Source organism: Miniopterus schreibersii (genome assembly GCF_964146895.1).
Source record: "Miniopterus schreibersii genome assembly, chromosome: 1".
Taxonomy (NCBI): Eukaryota; Metazoa; Chordata; class Mammalia; order Chiroptera; family Miniopteridae; genus Miniopterus; species Miniopterus schreibersii.
Genome location: NC_138101.1, coordinates 173,752,681 through 173,779,529, shown reverse-complemented (window position 1 = coordinate 173,779,529; position 26,849 = coordinate 173,752,681). Strand labels below are relative to the sequence as shown.

General features: G+C 40.6%; 1 protein-coding gene across 1 annotated transcript in view; it reads left to right on the top strand.

Annotated features, from left to right (window-relative positions):
- The window catches only part of KCNH5 (potassium voltage-gated channel subfamily H member 5), a 218,003-nt gene that overhangs the window by 38,689 nt on the left and 152,465 nt on the right, over positions 1 to 26,849 (top strand). Inside the window, exons 5-7 of the mRNA XM_081150235.1 lie at positions 4,604 to 4,719; positions 9,546 to 9,938; positions 21,618 to 22,044. Of these exons, the coding sequence (XP_081006361.1) occupies positions 4,604 to 4,719; positions 9,546 to 9,938; positions 21,618 to 22,044 (936 nt within the window). The remainder of the gene's footprint in view (positions 1 to 4,603; positions 4,720 to 9,545; positions 9,939 to 21,617; positions 22,045 to 26,849) is intronic.

Below are 26,849 nucleotides of genomic sequence, written 5' to 3'. Positions count from 1 at the left end.
CAATAAAATAGAATCCAACAATGTATTAAAAGAATTACACACAGTGACCAAGTGAGATTTACTCCACAGATGCAAACCTGGTTCAACATTTAAAAATCAATCATTGAAATTCACTATACCGACAGGCTAAGGAAGGAATATAATATGATCATATCAGTTTGCATAGAAAAAGCGTTTGACAAAACCTAACACCCACTCGTGATAAAAAATCGTATTGAAGTAGGAATGGAGAGGAACTTCATCAACTTGGTAAGGAACATCTATGAAAAATCTGCAGCCAACAGTTGATGATATCTGTTACTTCCTCTAATTTACACTAAGTGATGTCATGGCTCAGCTAATGTTGGCCAAAGTGAGTACAATACTTATAGCTTTGACCTGATGAACATTAACAGTGGTGTCAGTAACTTTGTAGCTTGTTTATGGAAAATGAAAGTTGGCAGCATTTTACAGTGATGTAGGGGAAAGGGTGTTAATATTAAGGGTTGACTTTTATTTTTCAAATTAATGCCTTTCCATTTTTCTGCCTCCACCTTCACCTCTGCATTTGTATATATCAGAATCACAGAGTTCTTTGTCTGTCACAATCTCTTAAATGCATAATCCATTCTTACAAAAAAATGACATATAAATAAACTTCAGACAACACAGGCCACTTGATTTTGAACTAAGTGCTTGATATACGTGTAAATTAGAATCTATAGGGAAAATCAGACCCCATCATGGAAAGGATTCAACTATCTCTTTCCAGTGCCAGAATTTGTAGAGGAAGAGCTTATTCTGAATAGAGGTTTCTTTTGAGACTCTTCCACACCTTTCAAATACACAACAGATTGCTGAAAAAAGTATTGCACAAGGTAACTGTGAATGGTATATATGAGTTACTTTCTGTTATTCATGCGAGCTGAAAATTTAATATGAATTCAATAGAGATAAAATATTTATCCATTAAGTAGTCATCCTACTATCACTATAAAACTAACAGTATATGAAAGCATGTTTTGAAACCTAGGCAAAAAATTATATCTTTCAACCTTTTAAGTTGAGTAAAGGGGACCATGGAACTTTTGGGAAACAGCAGATGAGATTTTGTGATAAGACCACAATAGCCAAATGAGTTGGGACTAGAGAATTGAAGTTGAAGAGAAGATTAACTTTTCATTCAGCCTTCGGTTACTTACCCAGAGTTTCTTAACTTGAGCCTTTTGATGACTCTTCTAGGACTATTTTATTTTCCTTGTTTATCTATTGTATTCATTTTTTAAATCAAAAGCACAAGTCATTCACACAGTGTGGGGCAGGCACTATTCTAGGCCCTGGAAATACAGAGTTCCTTCTCTCACATCCAAATAGGGGGGACAGACAAACAAATACGTATAAAGTGGAAGCTTTCCTCTGATTGTTTGTGTTTCCTCAGTAGTCTAGGACACATGATTACCAACTGAGAGTAAAGATGGGGATGGAGGAGAAGAGTGTGGAAGGTGTGAGAAGAGAGGAGTAGGTATGAATGGTAACCCACAAGCATGCAGAAGAGAGTGGACAAGGGCAATCCATCAGGTTTGCTGAGCAGCTCGAAGGTCAAGTTGAGGCCGGTGGTCATGAGTTTCACTGGTACCTTTGGGCGTGATTATGTATTTTACTCCGCCCGTGTTTAGTCAAAGGTGTACAGATGCAGAAGTAGGTGAGGAGTTGGATTTCACCAGAGTTGGAATTCGGTCAGGTGGGAGCTCAAGGATCAGGCAGGAGGATCAGAAGAAAGGATCAGGCAGTTGACGATGCTTGCAAGAGAGTAGGTTGAGGTGTTTGCAAAATTTTGAAGAAATACTTAGGAACTGAAAGTTCTGCCTAGGATATGGGAAATAGTGTTTTGGGATGCAGAACAGGCAAGTGAATCCACACACTGGCAAGCCAGAATGTAACTTTTAATCCTAGAGCAAAGACATTTTTACCTTCTTAATGTGAAAAGGGGCCAGTGATTGGAGCAAGGGCCCAAGTTTTCAGAGGAATTGCCAAAATTGGTTGGAATTGACATCAATCTCCTACTTCTATTGGTATTTTTACCAAAAAACTCAGACATATGGTTGAAAGACTTGAGTAAACTGACTAATTCTGAACTTTATTTCTAAATGCTACCTGGGATAGTAAATATATACTGACAACAGCTAACTAATTTGGGTGCAGTTCTTGCTCCAAATGAATTTTATGATCACCAAAAGTTCATTCTAGGTTGATTTTTGCCTTTAAAATGAATGGCACTGAGTGATGTCAGCAATACCTTTGATTTATACCATGATGGATGGTAACAAAAACCCCTGGAGGGGAGGGAATCCAGTTTTGATGAAGTAGTTAATATGTGTCAGGAACGTTAGAGTCTTTGTTGCTCATTTCTATAATTCTGGAAATTACTGTCATCATCTCCATTTTACTGTTGAAGATCCCGACAAGCAAAGTCTGACTGATTTCCGGTCCCATGTCACCCCCTCGGCATAGTGCTGCCTCATCCTTCCTCGGGGAAGCTTCTTGTTTGGGTTTAACGGTGTTCTCCATTTCCCCCTGCTCTCCTTTTTTACTAAAAAAAGCACAAGTTGAGAATACTCTGGTTCTGATTGTACTGTTTTGAACCAACAATTTACTGAAAATAATACAAGGGGCCAAAGTGTTTTTGTTATCTTTTGTTCCTGGTATTGAGGTCTTGGAGCTGTTGTTCAGATAGTCAGTGGTACCCAATACATCATTTATAATAATACAAAGGGGAGAAATTATAGCCAAGAAATCCATTCTGTTGATTAGCCATGTGTGCTCTAAAAGAGATGGCTCAAATCCCTGCCCATTTATACTGTATAGTATTTTCAAACAGATTCTAAAACTGCCAAAACACTTACAGTGTGAAATGTCCAGTGCCAAATAGTTACGACATCTTTGTGCCAATAATTGAGACCAAAAATTTTTCTGTAGGTTGAAAATAACGGCAAAAATAGCAACCTTCCTCTTGTGGGAAGCCAACGATTTTCTTTAGAGCGGAAACAAACAGATGAAATATGAGTAATTATACCATGTAGTCTCTTTGGCCAAGAGTATAATTGTTTACCTAAGCTTTTTTTCTTATGGATTAGAGTCTTGTGTTGCAGCCTAGTAGATTGATTTAACTGCCTCTGTGACTTCCTTTTATTTTTAAGATTAAGCAGTCCATGACAAGGAGGTTAATTGCAACCCACTAGAGCTAACCTAATGTTTTATTAAGAAGGAGTTGGCATCCTGAGCTTTTAGGAGAGCAAATGTTCTCATAATACCGCGAACAACTTACAGAGCAACTATTAGGCTCTTCATACTCATCTGTCTGTTCACATTACCCTGTATCGACCGCGTCGAAGGAACATCAGCGAACTGTGCTGAATAATCAGTCACACGGTCAGGTCTCTGTAAAGGTGAGGACGGTAAATGTATCGCTGGGCGAAGTTAGAACTGCTGATGTGTTTCTTTCCTCTGACCGAGACAGTGTGGCCGCCCAACTTCTTCAGAGTTTGTACAGTGGGGGTTGGTGACAAATCAAATGAACAAACTAATATCATAAGCAGTTCTAGATGTGTCCAAGAGCACGGAGGGATAGGCCTAAGGAAATTTACTGTGGCATTGTTAGTATAGTGAAAAATCTAGATACTTAACACGTCCGTGAGTAGAACATATGCATGATTGGAAAAGAGCAAATGACTAATTTTATGAAACGATAAAGGGGCAGGCAAGAATCAGTGCTGTGTGGGTGCGTGTAGAGGTGGAGGGATGGAAGGGAACTTGAAAACTATCATGTTTCTATGGCTTCTGTTTCTTCGTTAACTTATTTGAGGAGGAAATCTCCTGAAAGTGAGGAGAGGCGGCTGGTGTAGGGGTCTGGAGGAACATGCTGATTGCTTAGGACTGAGAACTACAAGAAAACCCTAAACCTGGAAATGGGGCAACACATGTCATTTGATAATTCATGTGTCATTGAACTTATTCCTTCAATATATCCTCAAAAAGTTTTCCAAATATTTTCTGGATGAAACTTACAATACACAGAGGATGGGAAGAGGCTTGACTTTTAATCCAATACTCAGGCGTACTAAGGGGTACAACATCACCTGTCTTAGAAAAAGGAAACTTCAGTAAGTATAAGATTCACTTGGAAGTTTCTGAACATATTCAATGCAATTATAATATTCAGTTGATGCAAGAAAGAGAAGTGACCACAGGGAAATAATTTAATATATATTTTGCCAACATATAGTTACTATCATCTGAAGACATTCTCATCACTATCACTTTTACCCAACAAAGCAAAACCAGTCCTCTGCAGTGCAAGGCGGAGCACAGAATTTCGTGGACGGCTAGCCACTTTGCCTACCAAGACTATGTAATAGATATGAACAAAACGCAAAGGTCACACATAAAAAATACTTATTTTATAACCGCACTTGAAACATATGATGATGTCTATATAGAAGTAAAATACTCTCGATTGATAGTTGTCATTAGCACTGGCTGTTATGCTGTTCCTGAGATCATTCGAATATTACCAAGAATGTCACTTATGTGTGAAAAACCGAGACTTTCTTTTCTTATTTTTAAGGTTGGACAAAATTTGCCCGATTGACACGGGCTTTGACAAACAGCCGAAGTGTTTTGCAGCAGCTCACGCCAATGAATAAAGCAGAGGTGGTCCACAAACATTCGCGACTAGCTGAAGTAAGTGGGAGGCTAACTTTGCTTTCCAAGGCGGCGGCCGTGGTACATTTCCCCCCGAATGATTCAGTATCCATACTGTTGGCTATTATTTTACAAATAATGACCTGATCATTTATTTCTCCCTTTTAGAGTTATACAAATTTCAGATATTTCTGTTTATTCCCTCCTACTTTTGAAATTGGAAAGTAGTCCGTGACATGCCAGGTGAAGTCTGTAGGGTGCGAGGTGTCCTTCGAGCAAATGAGATGGGGAGTTCCTGCAGCCATCCACTTAAGTGTGCAGCGCACATGTATTGAGGGTTTGCTCTGTACCTGGTACTCTGCAAAGGATGTAGGTGTGAAATAAGCAGTGGGCTCTGTCATCAAGGAGCTAAAACTCTAGCAGGGGAACCCAGTAATGGAATGGGATACATATTATGATGGGTGCAGTGGGCGCACATGCAGGAGCATTGACCCAGACTAGGGGCTCTGGAGAGGGCTACCTGAGTGAGGTGATACCTGGGCTGAGTGAATCTTGAAAGAAAAATATAAGAGGCAGGTAAAGGTTATTAGAAGGTTATTTTTACCAGGGTGGCTGGCATATGCAGAGGCTCAGAGAAGAGGTAGTGTGATGACTTTGAGAGTGACTTCAGTGTGGGTGAAGTCAGGTGGGGGAGGGGAGGTTAAGGTGATGTATAGTCAAATGGTGGTGGGCATCCTTTGTGCCAGGGAAGTGACATGATTGCATTTGTGCTTCAGAGAAACCTTTAAAGGGAGATTGGTCCCAATGGTTTCCTTTATAATCCTATGTTTTTATTGTATTATCTTAAAAACATTATTCTAAGATGAGGTACATAGACTTCACCAGATTGCCGAAAGAGATCCATGGCACAAAAATGGTTAAGGATCCCCGCTTGACCTAGGGGCTCTCTGCTGAATGGGTAGATAGGAAAACCAGGTAAGAGTTTCTAGTAGCCATTCAGCTAGGATGACCATGGTTTTAATCAAGGGAACCAGAAGCAGAAGTGGGCAGATTGCAGACACAGCAAGATCTGCGTCAACACGTTGTTGATAGGTTAGAATTGAATGTGAAATAAGATGAAGCCTGGGCAACTCTGTGTTTTGAGTGTTGACAACTAGGTAGATAGTGAGTGCTGTTGGTTAATAGAATGGCAAATATACAAGGAGGAAGAGGAAGTTTGGAGGCAATGATAAGGAATTCAGTTTTGGACATATTAAGTTTGAAGTGCCTGACAGGAAATCTGAGTGGAGATTTATGGGTCAGGCCCCAGAGGGATATCTGGGTTTGAATTGCTGGCCTTTGTGTCATCTTCACAGAAATGGCTGTTAAAGCCAAGGACTAGATGATGTTACCAAGAGGCAGTGTATTGGAACCAGAGAGAACAGGGATGAAGGCAGAACTCCAAGGCAGCTCGAAGCTTTGTTGTTCACATGTCTCCTGTGATCATCATTTGTCTTACTGATAATAAAAAATGCCCCAAAGCTAGTCAAATTGCCAGAAATATGCTGAGCGCTTAGTGGGCATCTGCAAAATATTCTGAGATAACTGAGAGAAAAGTGAAATTAAATGCATGTGTTCATCAGTTTGCTGGAGAAAGGTGAGCTGAAGCACTCCAGAGTAACTTTCTTAACTAGCTGAAGACAATTTGGTTTGGAGAGGGTTGGGAATTAAGTGTGTTCCTTGAATTTGAAGGGTTCTGCACTTTTTCTCGGACCACAGCTAACAGAGGGACTCGTATTGGTTTCTGCTCTCAATAGACCTGTTAGTTTAGGGAGAGAGTAATACTTTAATAAGCAGATATGTTTTTATTTTTTACTTATTTATTTTTAAAAAATATATCTTTATTGATTTCAGAGAGAGGAAAGGAGAGGGAGAGAGAGAGAGATAGAAACATCAATGATGAGAGAGTCATTGATGGGTTGCCTCCTGCACACCCCCCCCCGGCCGGGGATCGAGCCCGCAACCCGGGCGTGTGCCCTGACCGGGAATCGAACCCCAATCGCCTGGATCCTAGGTCGATATTCAACTGCTGAGCCACGCCCGGCTGGGCAGCAGACATGTTTTTAAAAGCCCAAATTAAGACATTACTATAACTAAATATTAACAATCATCACAACATTTTAAAAAGATCATATGCAATTTGCACAAGATTTAAAGTAGACAGTTAGATAGAATTTTCTTTTTCAATAACGCTTGTTACTAAGTACTACTTGATTTTGAAGCAACTTTTTTCTGCCTTGAGTTGTCTGTTTCTACACATCAAGCTGAAGTATGGGAGCTTGTTTCTGTGACTGCTGACTTTTATAGCCATGATTCTTTCTGGGTCTTAGCTACACCCTATTCAGAGCTTTCCGGTTTTTGTTGTTGTTGTTAACACAATTGAGCAAGCACGAGAGGAAAGGAACCAAAAAGAGGAAACTTTTCTACCCTAACACCCGAGTCACTCATGACTATTTTTTCCCCTCTACATCAAGGGGAAAGTTTCTTTCCCCTTGACAGCTTATCATTTGTACTTTTATTTTTGAGGAGCTTTCATTCCTGTTTCTTCTCATCTGATTTTTTTGCTTTGCTCTTTGATTATTGTCAGTTTCTTTAGCAGTCATCCCTAATTCACAAACCTGATTCAGATACAAAACTGCTTTCTGTCAGGCTTTAGCCTTGCTTTCAGAGAGCATGCAGAAAGAACAAGGTTGTCAATATATCTAGTCAGTGGCCCGGCCGGGCGTGGCTCAGCGGTTGAGCGTTGACCTAGGATCCAGGCGATCGGGGTTTGATGTCCGGTTAGGGCACATGCCCAGGTTGCGGGCTCGATCAATGACTCTCTCATCATTGATGTTTCTATCTCTCTCTCCCCCTCTCCTTTCCTCTCTCTGAAATCAATAAAGATATATATATCTTTATTTATATATATATAAATATATATATATATTTTTTTTTAAAAGATCTGCCCAGTAAGTCTTTTAAAAAAAAGAAAAAAATATATCTAGTCAGTGTGTGCTCTTGGTTCTCCAAAGACTGACCCAGGACAAGCACCAAGTTAGCACAAGGGCCTGGTCTTTCCAGTTGTTCTCAGGGTTGTAGAATTTGCTCAACCCACGTATTTGGATTTGCTGTTGAATTTCAGGCTCTTTTACTTTTTCCAAGACATGTAAAATTTATCTCAACTCCACCAGGACCCCTAAATTTGGAGCTGGTCCCTAATTTCAAAGATCCTGGTCTCCCTGTAGGGAATTTACCAATTTTCCTTACGCACTGGCATCCTGCTGGTTGGCTTCAGCTGCTCATGTTTATACTGGGAAGAGGGACACACGCACCACTGTCCATGGTCCTGACTCCACAATAGTCAATACTCTCAGATATTCAGAGAGAAAGAATGTACTGTATTGGTACAAAAATACATCAGAAAATGTTATCTTATCTCCCTTCCACCTAAGGCTTATTGATTATGAAAGTACAAATGAAAATGAAGAGTTATTACTGAACCGGTTTATAAAGAAGCCCCAGCGAGGGAGCGAAGATTAAAGCAGTGCTCTGTCCGTGAGGAAGATCAAAGCTTAAGCACCTGCCCTCTGATGTTGTTGCCACTCTGCTTTCCCTCTTCCCCCTCTTCCTGCTTCTCCTCTGGTAGAATTTGGGGTCACTTTAGATGTGCAAGTCTCTCTCTGGTTTTGACTGTCTAAAAACTAGAAGAGAATGGTTTTACCTTGTACCATTCATTATAACCACCTGGAAAGGTTTTGAAAGTACAGATTCTCTGAGAACCCACACAAGATTAATTACTTTCTGGGGTGGGGTCTAGGTATGAATAGACTGTGTTTTTAAAATGTCTTCAGATGATTCCAGTTTGTAGCCAGATTTAAGAAATGCTGAACTCAGGAGTGATCCCCTCCCATCGCTAGAGGATACAGCCTACATCATTGCTGGGCACTAAGCAGGGTGGAATTGTCTGTCAGCACAGAATGGAGGGCATGAAGCACTTTTAGGGGTCTACAGGATGTTTGAATTTCTATTAACAGTGGAGGAAAAAAATGACCTTTTAGGTTAAAAAATTGAATATATAATATTCATTGATTTTTGTAAGAATGCAGCTATAAAATATAATTTTTATTTTATTTTATTTTTATTAATTTTATGGAGGAAAAGGTCCAGGAATGCAAAAATGCCTAAGTCATAATGTACCCTGGCACTGAGTTTACTTTCTCGCAGTCACCCAAGATGTGGAGGTTCCTTTGCTTTTTTTGTTTTTTTAATATATCTTTATTGATTTCAGAGCGAGGAAAGGAGAGGGAGAGAGAGATAGAAACATCAATGATGAGAGAGTCGTCCTGCACGCCCCCGACTGGGGATTGAGCCCACAACCCGGGCATGTGCCCTGACCGGGAATCGAACCCCAATTGCCTGGACCCTAGATCAATGCTCAACCGCTGAACCATGCCCAGCCGGGCTCCCTTGCTTATTAAAACTGTCACCTACCATCTAGAGTGGTCGGCCTCTTTACTCAGCCTCTTCTTCCCCTCTGTATATGGTGCCCCAGTTTGTGACTCAACAGTTGGCCACTGGAGAAAAAACCAGATGGAGCAGCAGTCAGATCAACTGCTGCTGCTCAGAGAGATTAGATTTAGTTTTTCCAAAGTTCATTCAAAGTGACTTCCTTTGAACAAATTTTGGGAAAACTCAGAAGAGGGAGATGAAATGATAGGGCAGGAATGGCCTTGAAACCAGAATTCATGATCATAGGCTCTGGTTGGACTGCCAGTAAGTTCGAATTCATTACTAACTGTGCAAAGATATCCACATTACTTATATATATATTCTATCTCTTTTAGGTACTTCAGCTGGGATCAGATATCCTTCCTCAGTATAAGCAAGAAGCGCCAAAGACGCCACCACACATTATTTTACACTATTGTGCTTTTAAAACTACTTGGGATTGGGTGATTTTAATTCTTACCTTCTATACCGCCATTATGGTTCCTTATAACGTGTCCTTCAAAACAAAGCAGAACAACATCGCCTGGTTGGTGCTGGACAGTGTGGTGGATGTTATTTTTCTGGTTGACATTGTTTTAAATTTTCACACGACCTTTGTGGGACCTGGCGGAGAAGTCATTTCTGACCCCAAGCTGATAAGAATGAACTACCTGAAAACTTGGTTTGTGATCGACCTGCTGTCTTGTTTACCTTATGACATCATCAATGCCTTTGAAAATGTGGATGAGGTAAGTTTCTTCTTTTTGTTTTTTGAGCACTGTGGTTCATGTTTTGAGAAAATTAAGATAAAAGGAATTTGTAGATATTCCAAACTTCTTTTTAGCCACCAATTAATTTTTATCTGCTTTTCCCACTTGATTTCTGGTTGAAAATACTGATGACTTGGAAAATGGCTGTGGTTAGAGGTTTTGCTTGGGAGAATTGGAGGCTGTGGTTGGAAGAGGTGGAGCAGAAGAAAAGCAGCGACATTGAGTCAAATACAGTTCATGAAATAGATAACTGGTTGAAAGACGATGAAATAGATGGATTTGCTTTGGAGAACTGTAGCATTTTAAAACTCCAGGTATCCATAGATCAAATTAACATAAAGATAAGAAAACTTCTGCGGAAAAACAATTCTTGAATTTGTGCCTTTTTGGATTCTTTATAGCTTTTGCTGTAAATTTACCTAAGTAAATTTGCAGTTAGAGACTGTATTAGGTATCTTCTGATGTCTGCTCAAATGAAAGGTTCTGCTAATTCAGTGTCATCTGCACAACAGAAATACTTAAAATATGTATACTAGCTTAAAAGACAACTTCATCCAGAGTTTCTTAGCCTCTAATTTAATAGTGGTTAATTTCAACTTGCTACACCAAACTAATAGGATGCAACCAGTCATCTCAACTAATAATATATAAATGAGCCAATATAGAATATATATGTTATTAAAATGTGCTCATAATGATAATACTATAAACTTAACTTCCCCGAAGACTCTACTCTCCCTTGTAGGCTGTTCAAATGTAAATTTTTCACATTCAATCAACTTTTTATTTTAGAAACCTATCTGTCTAAAAGTTACATGTAGACATTATATTTTGATACTATACATGTAATTGTTATTTTAAAATTTATTGGGGAAAAAAGGAATCATACTAATTTGTTTTCTAATTAAGGATTTTACTTACATCAAACTGTTAAGGTACATTTATTTCTTTCCTATTTACCCTTTGGAAAGAGTTGAGAGGAGTTAACTTTGAAGATGTTAATCGTGTGATAAGTAGATACTAAGTAATATTTATATTTAACTTACTAAATGGATTACTATCTTAAAATTAATACATTAAGGTTTCAGTTATTTAGAATGTAGGCATAACGATTTCAATAAAATAATCAAGGGATTGGTCCAATTCATGGAAAAGAAAATACATTAAATATATTACGTAACAATAAACACATTTGGTATAATACATAAATATATCAGAAGATTCTCAGCCTCATATTAAGGAAAACACAAAGTAAACTGCAAACTACGCTGACATACTGCTTTTAGTTATCCCACTGTTAAGATCAATTCTTTGTGAGCACACTAGGTTGGTGAGGAGGGTGGCCCAGGAGGGTCGCTGCTCAAATCACCCGCAGGAAACCCGCTGCCCGGAGCGCAGCTACTGTGTCCCTGGCTCCGGGTCCTGGTTTGGGAAAGCCAGTCGTCAGCAGCTCTTTCCAACTCGGCGTTGTGAGTCATCACACTGTCACACTGGTGGCTTGGGACTGCCCATAATGGACTATTTACACCCAGAAGGCTGCAAGTGCTACAAATAGAGTTTTTTTGTTTTGTTTTGTTTTTAACTCGCAGTAGAACCGGTTGCTAATCATTTACCAACACACCGCTGAACACAGCTGACAGCTGCTGCGTTTTCCGTCTGCGGGGGCTTCCACCCGCAGCCACCCTTCCCCAAGGCCGAGAGCTTGCCCAGCGGCTGAGGGGGTGGTAATATTATAATTCACCTCTTCCCGGTCAGTGCGGAGCTCGCGCGTTGAGCAACTTTTGCTTTCGACTCCCCATGTGTGTACTCTGGGCTGAGGCTCTTCCCGCGCCATCCTTCCTTCCCTCCTTACCGGGGTCACCCCGGCCCCGCAGTCTGAAGGCTCCCCCCTCCTCCCCTTACCCCTCCCAGGCTTTTTTCTCAGGGAAATTCCCGCACATCTAACCCTGACTTGGCGGCACTCCTAGGGACCTGAACCGATAAAGGGATGGCGTGGGCACTCAACGGAGTGTAAGTTGGTAGAACCTCTATGAAGAACAGTTGGCGATATCTGGTTTCATAAAAGAGCAGAAGCTAGAGGCAGCCACTTCCGAATTGTTTGGGGACATTCTTTCATTGTTTGCTTCCATGTCACCAAACAATGTGATTAGATACCCACCTCTTGGCTTTTCAGCTTTAGGTCTTGTCCTCGACCTCTTGCTATGGAATTTGAGATTTTAACCCCCTGCCCTCACTATATACATGCCCTACTTCCATCACCCCATTTTCACAATATAGGTTTAACCTCTTGGTTCAATAAATATTAGGTGTTTACATTATTATGACTACAGATAGGCTATTTACAGCTGCATTTCAGCTATCTTCCTATGACTACTTTTCCTTTCCTGCACTTTCCGTTTTCCTGAGAGTCGGTAGCTGTCTGGTTTAGTCATTTGCTTAGTCTTATGGACTTACCACTAATCCCTCTATCAGTTGTCTGCATCTCTCTTTACTATATTAATGAAAACAATATTCTATCAGCATCCTTTGCTTAAACAAATAGCTCTCCTTTCTACCCTCCCACCATATTGACAGTTTGGCTAGCTATAATATTCTAGGCTAGAGATAATTTGTCCTCAGAATTTGAAAGTCATAATGCCACTGCAGTCCACCTTCTAAGAGTCTTTTAAGCACCTTGAGCCACTGTGATTTCTGATGCTTTGCATGTGACCTGTTTTGTCTTTCTGGAAGTTGGTGTCCCTCCTGCGTCCCAGAGCTCTGAAACGTACTCCTGATACGCCCTAGTGTGGGTCTGTCTTCGTTAGTTTTCCCGGGCACTGACTCGGTGGCCTTTTCAATCTGGAAAGAGCATGTCTTGATTTTTTTCCTGTGTCCTTCACTCTCTCTCCCCACTTTTCTCAGTTCTTTTTCTTGCTGGTACTCCTTTTATTTGGATATTGTACCTACTGGACTAGTCCACTAATTTCCTTCTTTTTCCTCCTTTCCTATTTCCCAATATTTTATCTTTTTTGCTATACTTTCTGGGAGGTATCCTCAATATTATTTTCTAACTTTCTTTGTACCTAAAAATGCTTTTTTTGTTTTTGTTTAAGGTCTATTGGCTTGATACTATCAAAACTAAAATCAATTTGGTATATCTATTTCTATCCTTTAATTTTTTATCATTCTAGATTATTATACTGTAGCTGGATTTTTAATAAATAGTCTGTAGATTTTGAACGTCTCTCTAATGGGCAAGTTTCATCTATGTATATCTATTCCAGTGAATTACACTTTGATTTACTTATAGAGCATCCTATTTTCCATTTTAAAATGCTTTTTCTTTGCTTTTCTCTCTGTTTCTGATTTTAGTTTTCTTCTTTTCTGCTACCTTTTGGATTGATTGCATTTTTTTAAAATCTCCTGGCCCCCCGCTGGTTTGGAAATTTTCCTAATTGATTACTCCTAACAGCAGGATCCATATTTTAGCATCAATATTTGGCTTCTTGTTATCTTTACTCTTCTCCTGAATAATTCAAGGACCTCTGTTCGCCTTCTCACCTTCTAAATTATTATTGTCTTGTACTTTGGTTCCATGGTGTTTTTAACTTTCTCTTTTAATGATTATATTATTTTCTTATTTGATCTCAGTATTTATTTAGTGTTATCTATGTGTCTACCAGCTTCTTTGCTGATGTGATTTTATGCATGTTTGGCCTTGTTTTTAGCTCAATTCCTGTAGATCGCCTCTTCATTATCTATTATGTAATATCCACCTTTCTGGAACTACTTTTTACAGGAAGCCTTCCTACATTATTTCCAAATAACTGTAATGAATATATTAACCACATGTTATCTTCTCTTGCGTACACTCATGCACATAACAGAGTTATTTTTCTTTTGTTGCATTATGTGTGTTCATGGGCACTCTACCAGTTGCCAGTTGATCTGGGTCTTTTCTAGGACACGCTTGTTGTGAGCCTTTGGGATGATTACTGTGGCTCTCAGTCCTATCTGTGAAAAAAGGGAAGGGATGCCTGACTTATTTACATCACAAGGAATAAATGGGCAAAGAGACATGACTGAATTTTGCTTGTGGAATCCTGCCTGTCCGAGGGGATATTATTACTTCATTTCCTCAGCTTGATTATAAGCCCTGTGATGATGCAGAATGTGTCCATCTCCTTGGCTGTACTTTCTTTCCTCTGAGTGCATAGTTGTGACTCACTGACTTAAAGCAGTGAATTGTCAGCAAGGTTTTAGGAGATTGTACAATGACATAAAAGAAGCTAGAACTTAAAACTGAGGAAGTGAGCTAGTGGTGGCTTGGGAATAGGAGAGGATCAGTCTGAAAATCAGTTTGATCCTAACATGATGCAGGTCCAGAATGGCTTAGAGGACTTAATAACGCTCTTTATTTTAGACTGTCACACTTGCTGGGCTCTCTGAAGGTAATTTGATTTACTAGGAATTCATGAACCGGATACGAGATTTTTTAAAGAAGAAAACTGTAAGGCAGGGAAGACAGAGTCCATTAAAGAAAAACATCTGTCTGAAAAGAAGTAACGCAGATTTCCTAGAAACTAGAACAGGGTAAAAGATGCTGTCACTGTGCATCCGAGCAATGGAGACAAGCTGCTTTGAGGCGTGCATTTGAAGTCAGCTCTGGGAGGTCCAGAAAGCGTGATTTCTGGGAGATTAAGGAGAGCTGAATTATAGAACATCAGAGAAAGATGGGGAAACTGCAGATAACACACTGTTTGGTAGCGTATGTGGACTTAGGAAACATAATAAGGGGAATTTGGAGGACAACAACTGGTATCTGTAAGTGGTAAACATGACAAACTAGGTCAGTACAAGTTGCAACTAGGAAAAAGATAACTCATGCATTGTTTCAGGAGGCAAAATAAGTGGGTCAGCGGCTGCTGAGCGGAAATATATAAAAATATTTTTAATTTTCAGAAAAGGCTATGGAAAATAATTTTTTTTCTTTTATTGTTGACACTATTACAGAGGTCCCCATTTTTCACCTCCCTTTGCCCACCTCCACCCAGCCCTCTCTCTCCCTGCCCTCTGGCCTTCACCACACTGGTGTCTGTGTCTTTGGGCTATGCATGTATGTTCTATGGGCTATGCATATATGTTTTTTGCTAATCCCTTCACCTTCTTTCATCCAGTCATCGCTCCCACCCCCCAACAGCTCTCAGTCTATTCCATGTGGGAAGTGGGCCTGGAAGTGGGCAGTGGGCCGAAGGGCTGGGAAAGGAGTGAAAAGCCTACAAAAATGGGGCTACTTTAACCACCTTCTTCTCGTGTGTCACAGGCTTGCTTTGCTTTTTTATTATATCCTTAACAATCTCACTGTCACATATTATCATAAAAATGGTTAGAAAAGGGTCACTTTTTAGAAAATAATTTTGGAAGACATCGCCATTCACTCTGTTCTATTTTTTCAGAGTTTGTAGGCCTTCACTTGAGTGTCCCACTATTGATGTGATTCCCTTAGTCCTGTCAATATACTTGTCCATTTTCCCTCTAATGATTGAATTCTTACCTCTCTTCTCTTTTTCCTTACCACATGGCTCCATGCCTGAGTCTTTGTAACTTTCGCTAACACATGGTCCACCGTGGCCACGCCAGGCTCTCTCTAACTCAGCTCTCACTGCCTGCTCATCACCTCCTCAGCATTTCTCGGACCAGTTATTCATACTATGAAACAAGTGTCTTAACCTGTTTGAGGATGGAGATAGTTAGGGGAAGTGTCTGAAGAGGTGACATTTCAGCTCAGGTCTACAAGATGCATAAGAATTAACCACACAAAAGAAAGAAAGGGTTGGAATGGTTGGTGGATTAGGCAGAGTGTTTTAAACACCTGGGTCCTCAGGTGAGAGAATATGAAATTTTTAAAGAAAGGAAAGAAGTTTTCTATGACTGGACTACAGAGAGCAAGAGACAGAGATTACAAGATGAGACCTCAGAAGCATATAAAAATGTAGCACATTATGGATATGGCTGAACATTAATGTCCGTTTTTCATCTATCTGCCGATGCCAGCCACCATGTTTTGATAAGACTATAGATTGTCTAAAATAAGCAATTTAAATTGAAGTCCCCTACTGAAGCATGTTAACTAATGCGTGGAGTATGGAATTATTTATTCCCTCACAGATCTTTTGGTAGCATCATTTGGAGAAGTGAATTCTGAATAGGAAGAGACAAAAGAATTTGTTATCTGGGCTAGAAGTTCAGGTAGCAAATGCAGTTTGCAATTTTCTTTCGGTCTTTAAATTGTGCTCTAGACAAGGAAATAGAAGTGGACTCTGCAGGCATCCATGTAGCAAATCTGCTTAGAGTAAGACCCCAATGGTTACAAAATGGAGTTTATTATTGTTTTGTGGGTTTTATCCAGTTGCTTGGTATGATGCCACCTGTGAAGACGAAGTAACTATTAATGATTAATTACAGCATTAGTGCCAGGTGAATCAGAAATTATTATTAGAGGTTAACGTATTCATGTTTTTCCAATAAATATTTGGTGCCTGCTACACGCCAGGGAGTGCTAGAGAGTGTTGCTCGAAAGGATGAGCATGACAGGAAGACACAGTCACCAACGGACACATGTCGGGAAGGGGATGTGCATGGTCCTCTGAGATTATGCAATGACATGGCCTGACCTAGACGCACAGGAGAGTTTCTCTGAGGAAGCGATGACCGAGCTGAGATCTGGAGTTTGAATGGAGCTCACTAGGCTAAGGCAGGAGCATGAAAGAGCCGTAAGACATCCCGCTTAGAAGTCACGGCCAAGGCACAGGCCTCATCTTGAGGGCGCACGGCGCATCTGACCTGAAAGTTGAGTGGAGAGGGAGCTTGAGAGTGTTGAAAGATGAGGTCAGAGTGCGGAGCGGGCCAGACCTTGCGGCTGTCTGTAAACCAAAACACATTTTAAGCAAGGGAAAGGTAGGGGATCGTTTGTGCACTTGTTCACAATGCTAGATCCCCGGTATTTAGAATAAACTCGGTCAGGTATTTGGTGAGTGAGTGGATGAATGAAATAATGGAAAGCAATTTTTTCTTTTCATTTAAAGGATGACTTAGAGAAAAATTAATAAATCCTTCTTGGGCCATTCCTTTGTATTTCTGAATGTACCACCACATTTCAAAAGTCAATCTAGGTACACAGCTTATTGTCCGTCCTTATATTAAATGTCCATCCTTATATTAAATGTTTCATCACTTGAGGTCACTTGAAATCTTTTTCCTTTGCAATTAAAAAAATCACCCTAACCTACCAGCTGCGTTTAGCCCTCACTCCGTGCTTTCCTACATCACTCGGTCCTGACCGTCCCACTCATTATCTGTTCCCTGTTGCCCTGTGTTATTTTTATTTGTAGAGCATGTTACTATCTGCAATGATGTATATACTTTTTAAAGCTTAATGTATGTTTAAAATAGACGAAGAGCAGAAATGATCAGTCCTGGTGCAGGCACTAATGTGCTTAGTTAAATTATACATTGTGCTGTAGGTAGGGTGAGTCCCGGAGTGTGGTCCGAGAGTGAAGTGGTGACGAGCAACGGGTCCGAGGCCAGACTGCCTGTGCTTGAATCCGGGCTCCTCCTTTTACTGGCTGCGGGAACTTCGTCTAATTACTTAGCCTTTCTGGGCTATGTTTTAGTGATACCTACCACCAAGGATTGGTCTAAGATAAAATTTTTTAATAAGCTCTTAGAACAGTGCCTGGCATGTAGTAGGTGTGCAGTATTATTGTCACCATGTCTGTCTTCCAAGTAGCAGTGAATGATCTTGTTTTCTGGTTGGTTTACTGTGTGGAAGGAATTATTTGGTACAGGCATGTTGAAATCTTTGGATTAGTAAATCCAAAGTAGTAGTAGATTTACCAATGGTAATTCTACCCCAGTCTCCTCCCCCTGGGGCCCCACCTTTTTCCTCATTGCCTAATAATGTGTGTGTGTGTGTATATATTTTTTAATATATGTTTATTGATTTCAGAGAGAGGAAGGGAGAGGGAGAGGGAGAGAGAGATAGAAACATCAATGATGAGAGAGCCATTGATCGGCTGCAGCCTGCAACCCGGGCATGTGCCCTGACCGGGAATTGATCCCCAATCTCTGGGATCCTAGGTCGATGCTCAACCGCTGAGCCATGCCTGGGTGGGCATAATGTATATTTTTTAGTTCCTTTTTAACAGCCCTTTTCTGAATATAATTTATTCATCTCCTATAGCTATGATCTAGTCAGTGGAGGAATTAAACAGAATTTCTCTTTCATACTTGATGCTATACCTTTACTCATGCATCTCAAAGTTACATTGACTGTTTTGTTGTCTGTATTTTACTGTTAAATTACATTTAGTTTATTACTAACTAAAACCCCCCAAATTTACCCAATCCACATTTGCTTACGTTACAAAATTTTTTCCCTTCGTTTATTAAATGTATTGATGGCTTAACATATTACGATATGCCAAACTTTGTAATGGACACTAGATATATTCTTCAAGGGGTTAGGAGTTCCCTGGGATGTCATGCATACACGCAGAGACTTGTAATGAAGTGTTATTGTGATAGTTGTTATAGTAGAGATGTGCAAAGGTGTATGATAACACAAAGGAAGGACACCTAACTCTCACAGTTGGAGAGGGGGTGAGGCTATGAAAATGAAGATGGGGTTGGGGTTGGGAAGAAATCAGAGTAATGCACATGGAGGAGAGAATGTTTGTCATAAACTATATATAAGTATGACCCTGGCCACCAAGAGTGTGGGAGGGTCAAACACTTTCATGATAAGGTACAACTTGTAACATGAAACTTTCAAGTTTTTATTTAGAAAATTTGAACTACACGTTGCTGAGTGTGATAGGAGCATAGATAGCGCAAGGAATTGGTGGGAGAGATACTGACTCAGTAAGCAGGTACCAGGTCCTTAGAGAGTTAATGCTTAATCCTATAGCATTAAAGATTTTAGGTTAGGGAAGGACATGGTTAGATTGATGCGATTTTAAGGAATACTAGGCTGATTACCTGTATAATGTGATCTGTGAATTGAAGTAAGAATAGAGGTAAGGTGACCAATGGAGAGGCTATTGCTTGTCACACAAGTAAGAAAAATCATAAAGTCCTGACTAAGGCATGGCCTTAGAAATGGGAAAGAAGGGACTTTTTTAGATATTTAAAATGTGGATATGTATTGAGCACTTGGGCACTTTGAATGGTGAGATCCTAAGGGCTTGACAATCAGCTGTACGTGGCAGGGAACAGAGGAGCTGCGGCTCAGTCCCACATCTGAGGGACTGAGTAGATGACGATGTCATTCAGAAGAGAGATGGAGAATTGATTCCAGAGAGGAGAAAGATTCCCTTTGGGACCTATCACCACTGAACACCTATGGGGCATAGAAATGGAATGCACAGTAAGCATTTGGCTCCTGCCGCAGGAACACCTTAGAGAATTTTGTGCTGGGAAGTGAAACTGTGAATCACCCGTCTATAGAAATCAGGTGAAACATCGGTAAGCATTAAACCAACTAGGAAAGGGCTGAGGGCAATCACGAAGAGAACCTAACACATAATAGAAGCATGGAGAAGGGCAGCCCTAGGAAATGACTTGGAAAGAAATGTCAGGTAGGGGGAGAGTGGTGGCATAGAAGCCATGTCAGAGAGTTTACAAAATATTTTGTAATATTTAAGTGGTGTTGGCCATGGCTAATGACAAATGTGCTTTTTCAGTAAATGAAGCCAGAGCAGGTGCCCCTCCAGGCGGGCCCCCTCCCTTTGGAGAAAGCTGCCTGCAGCAGAGGCGGGAGAGAGCCCTTGGCCTTTGAGGCCTTGCTCCGGCTCACCACGGAGGTCTCACCCCTCCGGTCCAGCTGCGAGTTGTGACTGTTCTTTAGTTTAAATGGGGATAAATATTCTCCTCTGCTTTTCCCTTCTTTTTCTTTTTAGAGAAAAGAATTTAGGTAGAAATGACGTTTCTTTGCAGTCTTTAAACAGAGGTGCCATATTTTCTTTAAAAATTCTAGTGAACTAGAGAACACCACCTACAGCAGCCCTGCTTTTATTTTCAGTTTAACCCCAAGTTTTCCATGCGTTTTGGCCACGGGTTTCACGGGAGTGGAAGCAAGGCATGTTCATCTCAGCACCCCAGGGCCCACTCAGATTCGTGGCTTACACAAGTTCTCAGCAAATGCTTATTTTTGTCTTTCTTGTTTATGGGTACATAGTTTCATTTTTTTAGGGCTTCCAAGTTCTTTTGAATCTTCTTACCTCTCAGCATCTCAGGTCATTGAATTATGCCAATTCATCTTCCGAGTTTTATTAATGCTCCTCTTTTGAGCCGCCTAAAGTTCAGTATCTTCTTTTCTCCCCAAGTGTTCAAGGGAAATGAGAATTTATTTTAAGGCTTCATTTCTGCCACAGCATTTGAGAGTGGAAATTGAAATAGAGCCAGGCTTAAGGACATCAAGGTTGAAACAGAATCGGCCAAGGCGCTTCTGCTACCCTTTTACTACCACAAGGGCTCCTGCTTCTGCTTCTCTGTGCTTTCTTTCTCTTTCTTTCAAGTTTTTATTTAGAAAAATTTCAGTTATGTAGAGTATAACCAAATGCATTTTTACCTTAACTGTCAAGAACTTTACGATGCCATAATTTAGAGTCTTATTAATGTTACATCCCTTCCACCACCCTAACCAGTTTCTCTGTGTTGGTCAGAACTTTAAGCTCGGAGTAAGTTCTGGTAGATTCCTTGCGTCCCTTCTGGGAGACAGAATTAGCACTAAGGGCGTCATGGACTCCATGAGACTAGGAGGCGATGATGGGATGGGAGGCTTCCTGGATCCCTGCTCTGTCTCCCCTCCTTGTATCGGGAATGCATTTATCCTACCTTCCCGGGCGGCTTATTATACGCTGCCTAACAAGGACCTATGGGACCTTCATTGACTGAAGAAGGGCTACGCTATATTTCCATTTGGATAATGCTATATTTGGAATTTTAAGCTCCTCAACAAAATATGATTTGTTTTGCTGCCATTCCCTTTTGGTATTCTGTCCTATGACTGTGGCTAGATGATAGGATTGGGTAGGTTCTGTACCCATTCAAGGTTTAGCTCTCCACTTTCTCAGAGCTCTTCCGATTTAGCGCTTATCATGACTGTGGCAGGAGGTAGTGGAACCAACAATGCCATTGCCTGTTCTCCCCATACGCACAGAAGGATTTCCTGTTTGCTTGCCTGAAAGATTCCTCTTCCAACATTTTGCCGTTCATAGCGATTATAAAGTAAGAAGTAAAAATAAATCTTTTAGAGGAAAAGAAGACGTAAGAGGTCTGAACTCATCACTGTTTCTATACTCCGTGTATTGCGCCTGAGCACTTTTCTCCTTTGGTTTTTGTCTGTGCTATTTATACTGCACTTATGAAAATAAATTGGGTCTTTCTTAGCTAATGAAATGCTTTGGATGATAATTCACAAATACCTTGTTTCTGAGTGGGAAGGAATCTGCATTCAGAAAAGTCGCTTTATAATTTCAGCTATTTTGTTGACAAAGCCAGAGCTATATTATGATGATGCTCCTGGTATGTAAGTGGTTGAGGATCACGTTCATGATGATGAGCCATTGTACTGTTTTCTTTTCTGAAAGCGAGTGTCATTTCTTTTCTTTTATTCAGGGAATCAGCAGTCTCTTCAGTTCTTTGAAAGTGGTGCGTCTCCTGCGACTGGGCCGTGTTGCTAGGAAGTTGGACCATTACCTGGAGTATGGAGCAGCGGTCCTCGTGCTCCTGGTGTGTGTGTTTGGACTGGTTGCCCACTGGCTGGCCTGCATATGGTACAGCATTGGGGACTACGAGGTCATCGATGAAGTCACCAACACCATCCAAATAGACAGTTGGCTCTACCAGCTGGCCTTGAGCATTGGGACTCCGTATCGATACAATACCAGTGCAGGGACGTGGGAAGGAGGACCCAGCAAGGATTCACTGTACGTGTCCTCTCTCTACTTTACCATGACAAGCCTTACAACCATAGGATTTGGAAACATAGCTCCTACCACAGATGTGGAGAAGATGTTTTCGGTGGCCATGATGATGGTTGGCTGTAAGTATCTTGATTTCTTTTTTTAAGAAAAATTGTTTTGAACAAATTATTGTTGTTGGCAATTTTCTAGGCTCCAAGCTCTGGTGGGATTAAAATGAAACTGCTTTGTTTTCAAAAAGGTGTTTAATCCATATCACTTGCATTGGTTTAATTTTTATTCATCCTTAGAAAATAAAAAATGTAAATAATATATTTTACTTTTTAAAATATATTAACACATTTAAACAGCATGGATAGAGTGATACGAACATTAAAATGGAAACTCTGTGATTTAATTCTGTTCAAATGTTTTACCTGGCAGAGCTCTTTCCAAGGGAGACCAGCATCTAGACAGGCAGCACCTGGCACATTCCATAGGTTTTGTTGGCAATGAAGTAAATTCCAGAAAAGCAGGCAGGATCTGTTGGGTGTTTGTAGTTTAGAAAGTATTTTACCTAGAATAGAATTACTGAATTAAAGTTGATTTTAAGATGCAGTTTTATGCAGGTTTTACCATGAAGACTGGTAAAAAAAGATTTATAAATATAATTTCTGTTATAAACGCTCTAGTTTGGATACATGCCTGGTTGAGAGAATGTGAGGATTAGTAAATATAAACCTGTTAAGCAATGACAAGACTATGTAGGATTTAGCATGCGTTCCTGGTACTAAATGCCTTGAGGGTGTTCTTGGGAGTAGAAGGCTCTCTAAAGGAGCCAAAGACCATGCATTCTACACTCAGAGAGACTGGGTGACAACTGAAGGCCAGACACTAAGAAATACATACCCAGGAAGCTGTTGTGGAGGAAGATAGGGAGCAGTCACCACTATTCACACCTTCAAGTTGGCTTAGATGATTTATCCAAACCTAGTTCTGCTACCTAAAGTAACCTTAAGGTCATTGTACTGGAGTTTTGATTAGTGTTATGAGCAGCTGTTAAGCCTTTGGGTCACGGTCATTGGTTTTTGGTCCCCATCCTTTCTAAGGTCCCACATTGCAGAGTTTTACATTTTGACACTGATGGGAAATATACTAGAATTCAGGAGTGTCGGCTGGCCCACGAAGGGTCAATATCTTGAGTTCAGAGTGTCTGAGAGCTTTGGAGCACCTATGTTAGTAGTTGTTTAGCTTCTGTCCCTCTGCCTCCTTTGTGCAGGTATAGAAACAAGAACTCACAGGTTCTATTTGCTGGTTCAAGGTAACAGTTAGAGGGAGAATTCCAAGTATTGTTTGCTCCAGAGGCTTTTAGGAGGAAAAAAAATGTGCTTAAATACAGAGAGATTCTGATGATTAATTGAACTGTTGCCTACATACCAAAATGGTAAGATGTATTGGCCAAAAGGTGCTTTATAAATTCAGAAGACAATATTTTGTCAGATGTAGTATTTATTGCTATACTACTTTTAATATTTATATAATCCATTTTGCTTTACATAAGAGCATAGTTGGATTTTAAAAAAATGTTTCAAGTAATTATATATTCACTGGGAGTTGCAAAGAGTACAGAGAGGGCCTTTGTGCTCTTCGCCTGGTTGCCTCCAAGAGTTAGATCTTATAAATCTCTAGTACAAGACCCACGCGGACACTGGTACAACGTGTGTGTATAGTTCTGTGGTGATCCAGTACCTGGGTAAATTCCTGTAAGTACCACTGAAATCGAGATACAGAATAGTTCCATCACCACAAAGATGCCCCTCATGTTACCAACCTGTAGTCGCACCCACCCCTTCCCTCAAGCATCCCTAACCCCTGGCAGCTATTGATCTGGTCTTCATCTCTATAACTTTTTTATTTTGGGAATGTTATATAAATGGAATCATATAAAATGTGACCTTTTGAAATTGGCTTTTTCCACTCAGCATAATCCCCTTAAGATCCATCTAACTTGTTGAGTATCTCAGTAGTTTGTTCTTTATTATTTCTGAGTAGTATTTCATGGTTTGGATATACTGTTATTAACCATTCATCTATTTAGGGACATTTTGGTCATTTTCAGTTTGGGGATATTACAAATAAAGCTGCTATGAGCATTCATGTACAGTTTTCTGTTTGGACATAAGTTGTCAGTTCTTTGGGATAAATATCCAGGAATGTTATTGCTGGGACATATGGTAAGTGTATATTTAGTGTTTCCTTTAAGAAGTCGGCAAAGTATTTTGCACAGTGGATATATGTACTAACATAGTTACATTTTCCACAAGAGAAAAACAAGAAGATAAAATCTATGTAGAATTGGAGGGCACCATTATTCATTTTGTTTCTCAGGCCCCAAACCTGGAAATCCTCCTAGATATCTGTTTTTCTCGTGCATTTCATTTATTCATAACCAGCTCCGTTGACTTTACCTTCAGAATACATTTGATTATTTCTCTCCACTTCCATAACTTAACACCCAAGACCAAGTCACCACCATCACTGGCCTGGGCGTTTGCAGGAATCTCCTACATGTTCTGCCTCTTTTTACTCTTGTCCCACAATCTCTACCCAGAGTGGCCCTTTCAAAGTACATCGGATCACACCATTCCTCTGCTCAAAGCCCTCCCTTGTTTCCCAACACACACAAAGTAAAACTCAGGTTCCCTGTCCTTCTGTCAAAGCCGTGACGTCTGCCCCTTGCCTGCCTCACCCACTTACTTCCCTTTCTCCCATCCCACCCCCGCTAGCCTGCTGCAGCCCTGCGGCAGCCTTGCTGCCTCTGAACACACCAGGCTGACTCGTGTCTCAGGGTCTTTGTGTTTGTTTTCCTCATGCTCATAACGCCCCTCCCCTGTATGATGTCCTGGTCCACACTCAGACTCCCTCTTCAGAAATTCCTCCCAATGCTACCCTGCTGTGAAAAATTCCGCCCCCATGCCAACCACCCTTTTTCTCTGCCCTTTAATCTTTTTCCGCTTCACTGTACTGACCATGAAGCCGTGTTGCCTCTGTTTTTCTTTTCCATCAGTATGTAAAGTACATGAGAGCAGGGCCTTCTTTTCCCTTTATTTTGCTTTTGTACACCCAACTTGTAAATAATTTTTAATACCACGTTCAGTCTAAATTTGTTTATAAATGAATGGAGGGGTCCCTGATGGTCATAGTGAGGTTCTCCTGTCCTTGAATTCACTCCAGTTGGGTCTCTGATGAAGATACATGCCAGGAAAATGTGGCCTTTGAATTTCGGTCCCGATTCCTTCTTGAAAGCCTTGGTGAGCTCATCTGCACTGTCTGCCTTTGGGACACAGTGGCCCCTTTAGCTGGATTGCCCCAGCTCTTAGTCTCTCACTAGGCCTGGTGACAAATTCTAAGAGGTTAGAGGCACCAACAACTCTTTCGCCACTTTCTACCACTGACCTCCTGAATCTACCTACGTGGGAAATTTTCACATAGACTCAGTAGAGTTTTCAAAGTTTCATTTGATTCTGTTGGTCCCATTCCTTCTCGACTTCCCGTGTGCCCAGTCATGTTGCTATATGTAAATGTCCTTCTCTTTCCTTCAGTTCCAGTCTTGATTTCAAGATGAAGACCTGGTCTTAAAGTTGGTCCTTTTCTGGGTTTTCGCTATTTCCTTTCAATATCTGGGCCGTTGTTTTCTGTTCATAAACCAATTTCTGACATCTTTTGCCTGTTGATTAGATTTTCTTGTTATGTCTCTGAATAACTTTCAGTCTCTATAGCCAGAGTGTTCCTGGGAGATGCCTTTTAATTTCCTCCTTCTACCTGAGTCGTTAGTAATTTTATGGCATGTTTCCTTTGCAACAACCTAAGAAGATAATAGAAAACTCTCAAGACCCACGAAGTGTTACAGTAACTTTCCACAACTCCAAAATTTATTAGATACATATGAACAAAATATCAATGAAATGTAGCTGTTGTAGCTGTTTTCTATCTTAGTTTAATTTTTTCCCCCCTACAGTAACACCAAGGAAAACAGATAAAACAAACCACTGGTGTTCTCAGAACCAGTATGTTATCAGCCATAGACCAAGCCAGGGATTTAGTGGTAATAGTGTGTGTGGGGTGTGTGTGTGTGTGTGTGTGTGTGTGTGTGCACGAGAGACGGCGGGGGAGAGAGAGAGAAAGGGAGAGAGAGAGAAGGAGAGAGAGATGGGGAAGGAGGGAAAGTGAAGAAAGAACAGAAAACAAAAAGGTTGCAGCTTTCAGTCAATCCATGCTAGCTGTTTGAGAAGCATCACTTGCAACCTTATAACATAGTAACTGAGAAAAATGTTTATCAAAAGGTTGTTGGCGATACCAATCACCTTTATTCTGTTGAGAAAAGTAATCACTACTTGTAAAAATAGCTTCCTTTCCTGAAGAAGGTCATCTGAAATTTTCGTGCCTTCCAGCAATATTTAGAAATGTCAATGGCAGCCCTTTCAGCTCCTAGGTCCTTTCTGACAAATCTTCAAGTAAAATTTATGACTGTGGCCTCCCTTTCACTCTGTCACCTTGAGTTTCCTTTTGATCCTTTCTATGTCAGCAAGATCCCAGGATATTTCCCTTACCTGCTACTGAGGAATTTCTTAGACTAAATCCTTTGTTCCAACATTTGCCCAAGGTGAAGAAGCCTCGGGCTCCGATTCCAGAACTAGAGGGTTGTTTGGATCTTCTCAATATGTGTCTACTACCATGTATTCTCTACCTCAGATCTGCCCTTTTTCAGCAGCATGCTCTGTGCCTTGGCTGAACTGAGCGGCTCTGGTAGCAGCTATTACGATGCCGGGTAGTCAACTCCCCCCATTTCTCTGTATCTGCCCATTCATGAATGAACCTCACTACCCTGCTGACGGTCATGAAATTCACTACCTAAGGGTTTCTGTGAAAGAGGATATTTTTGCAGTTT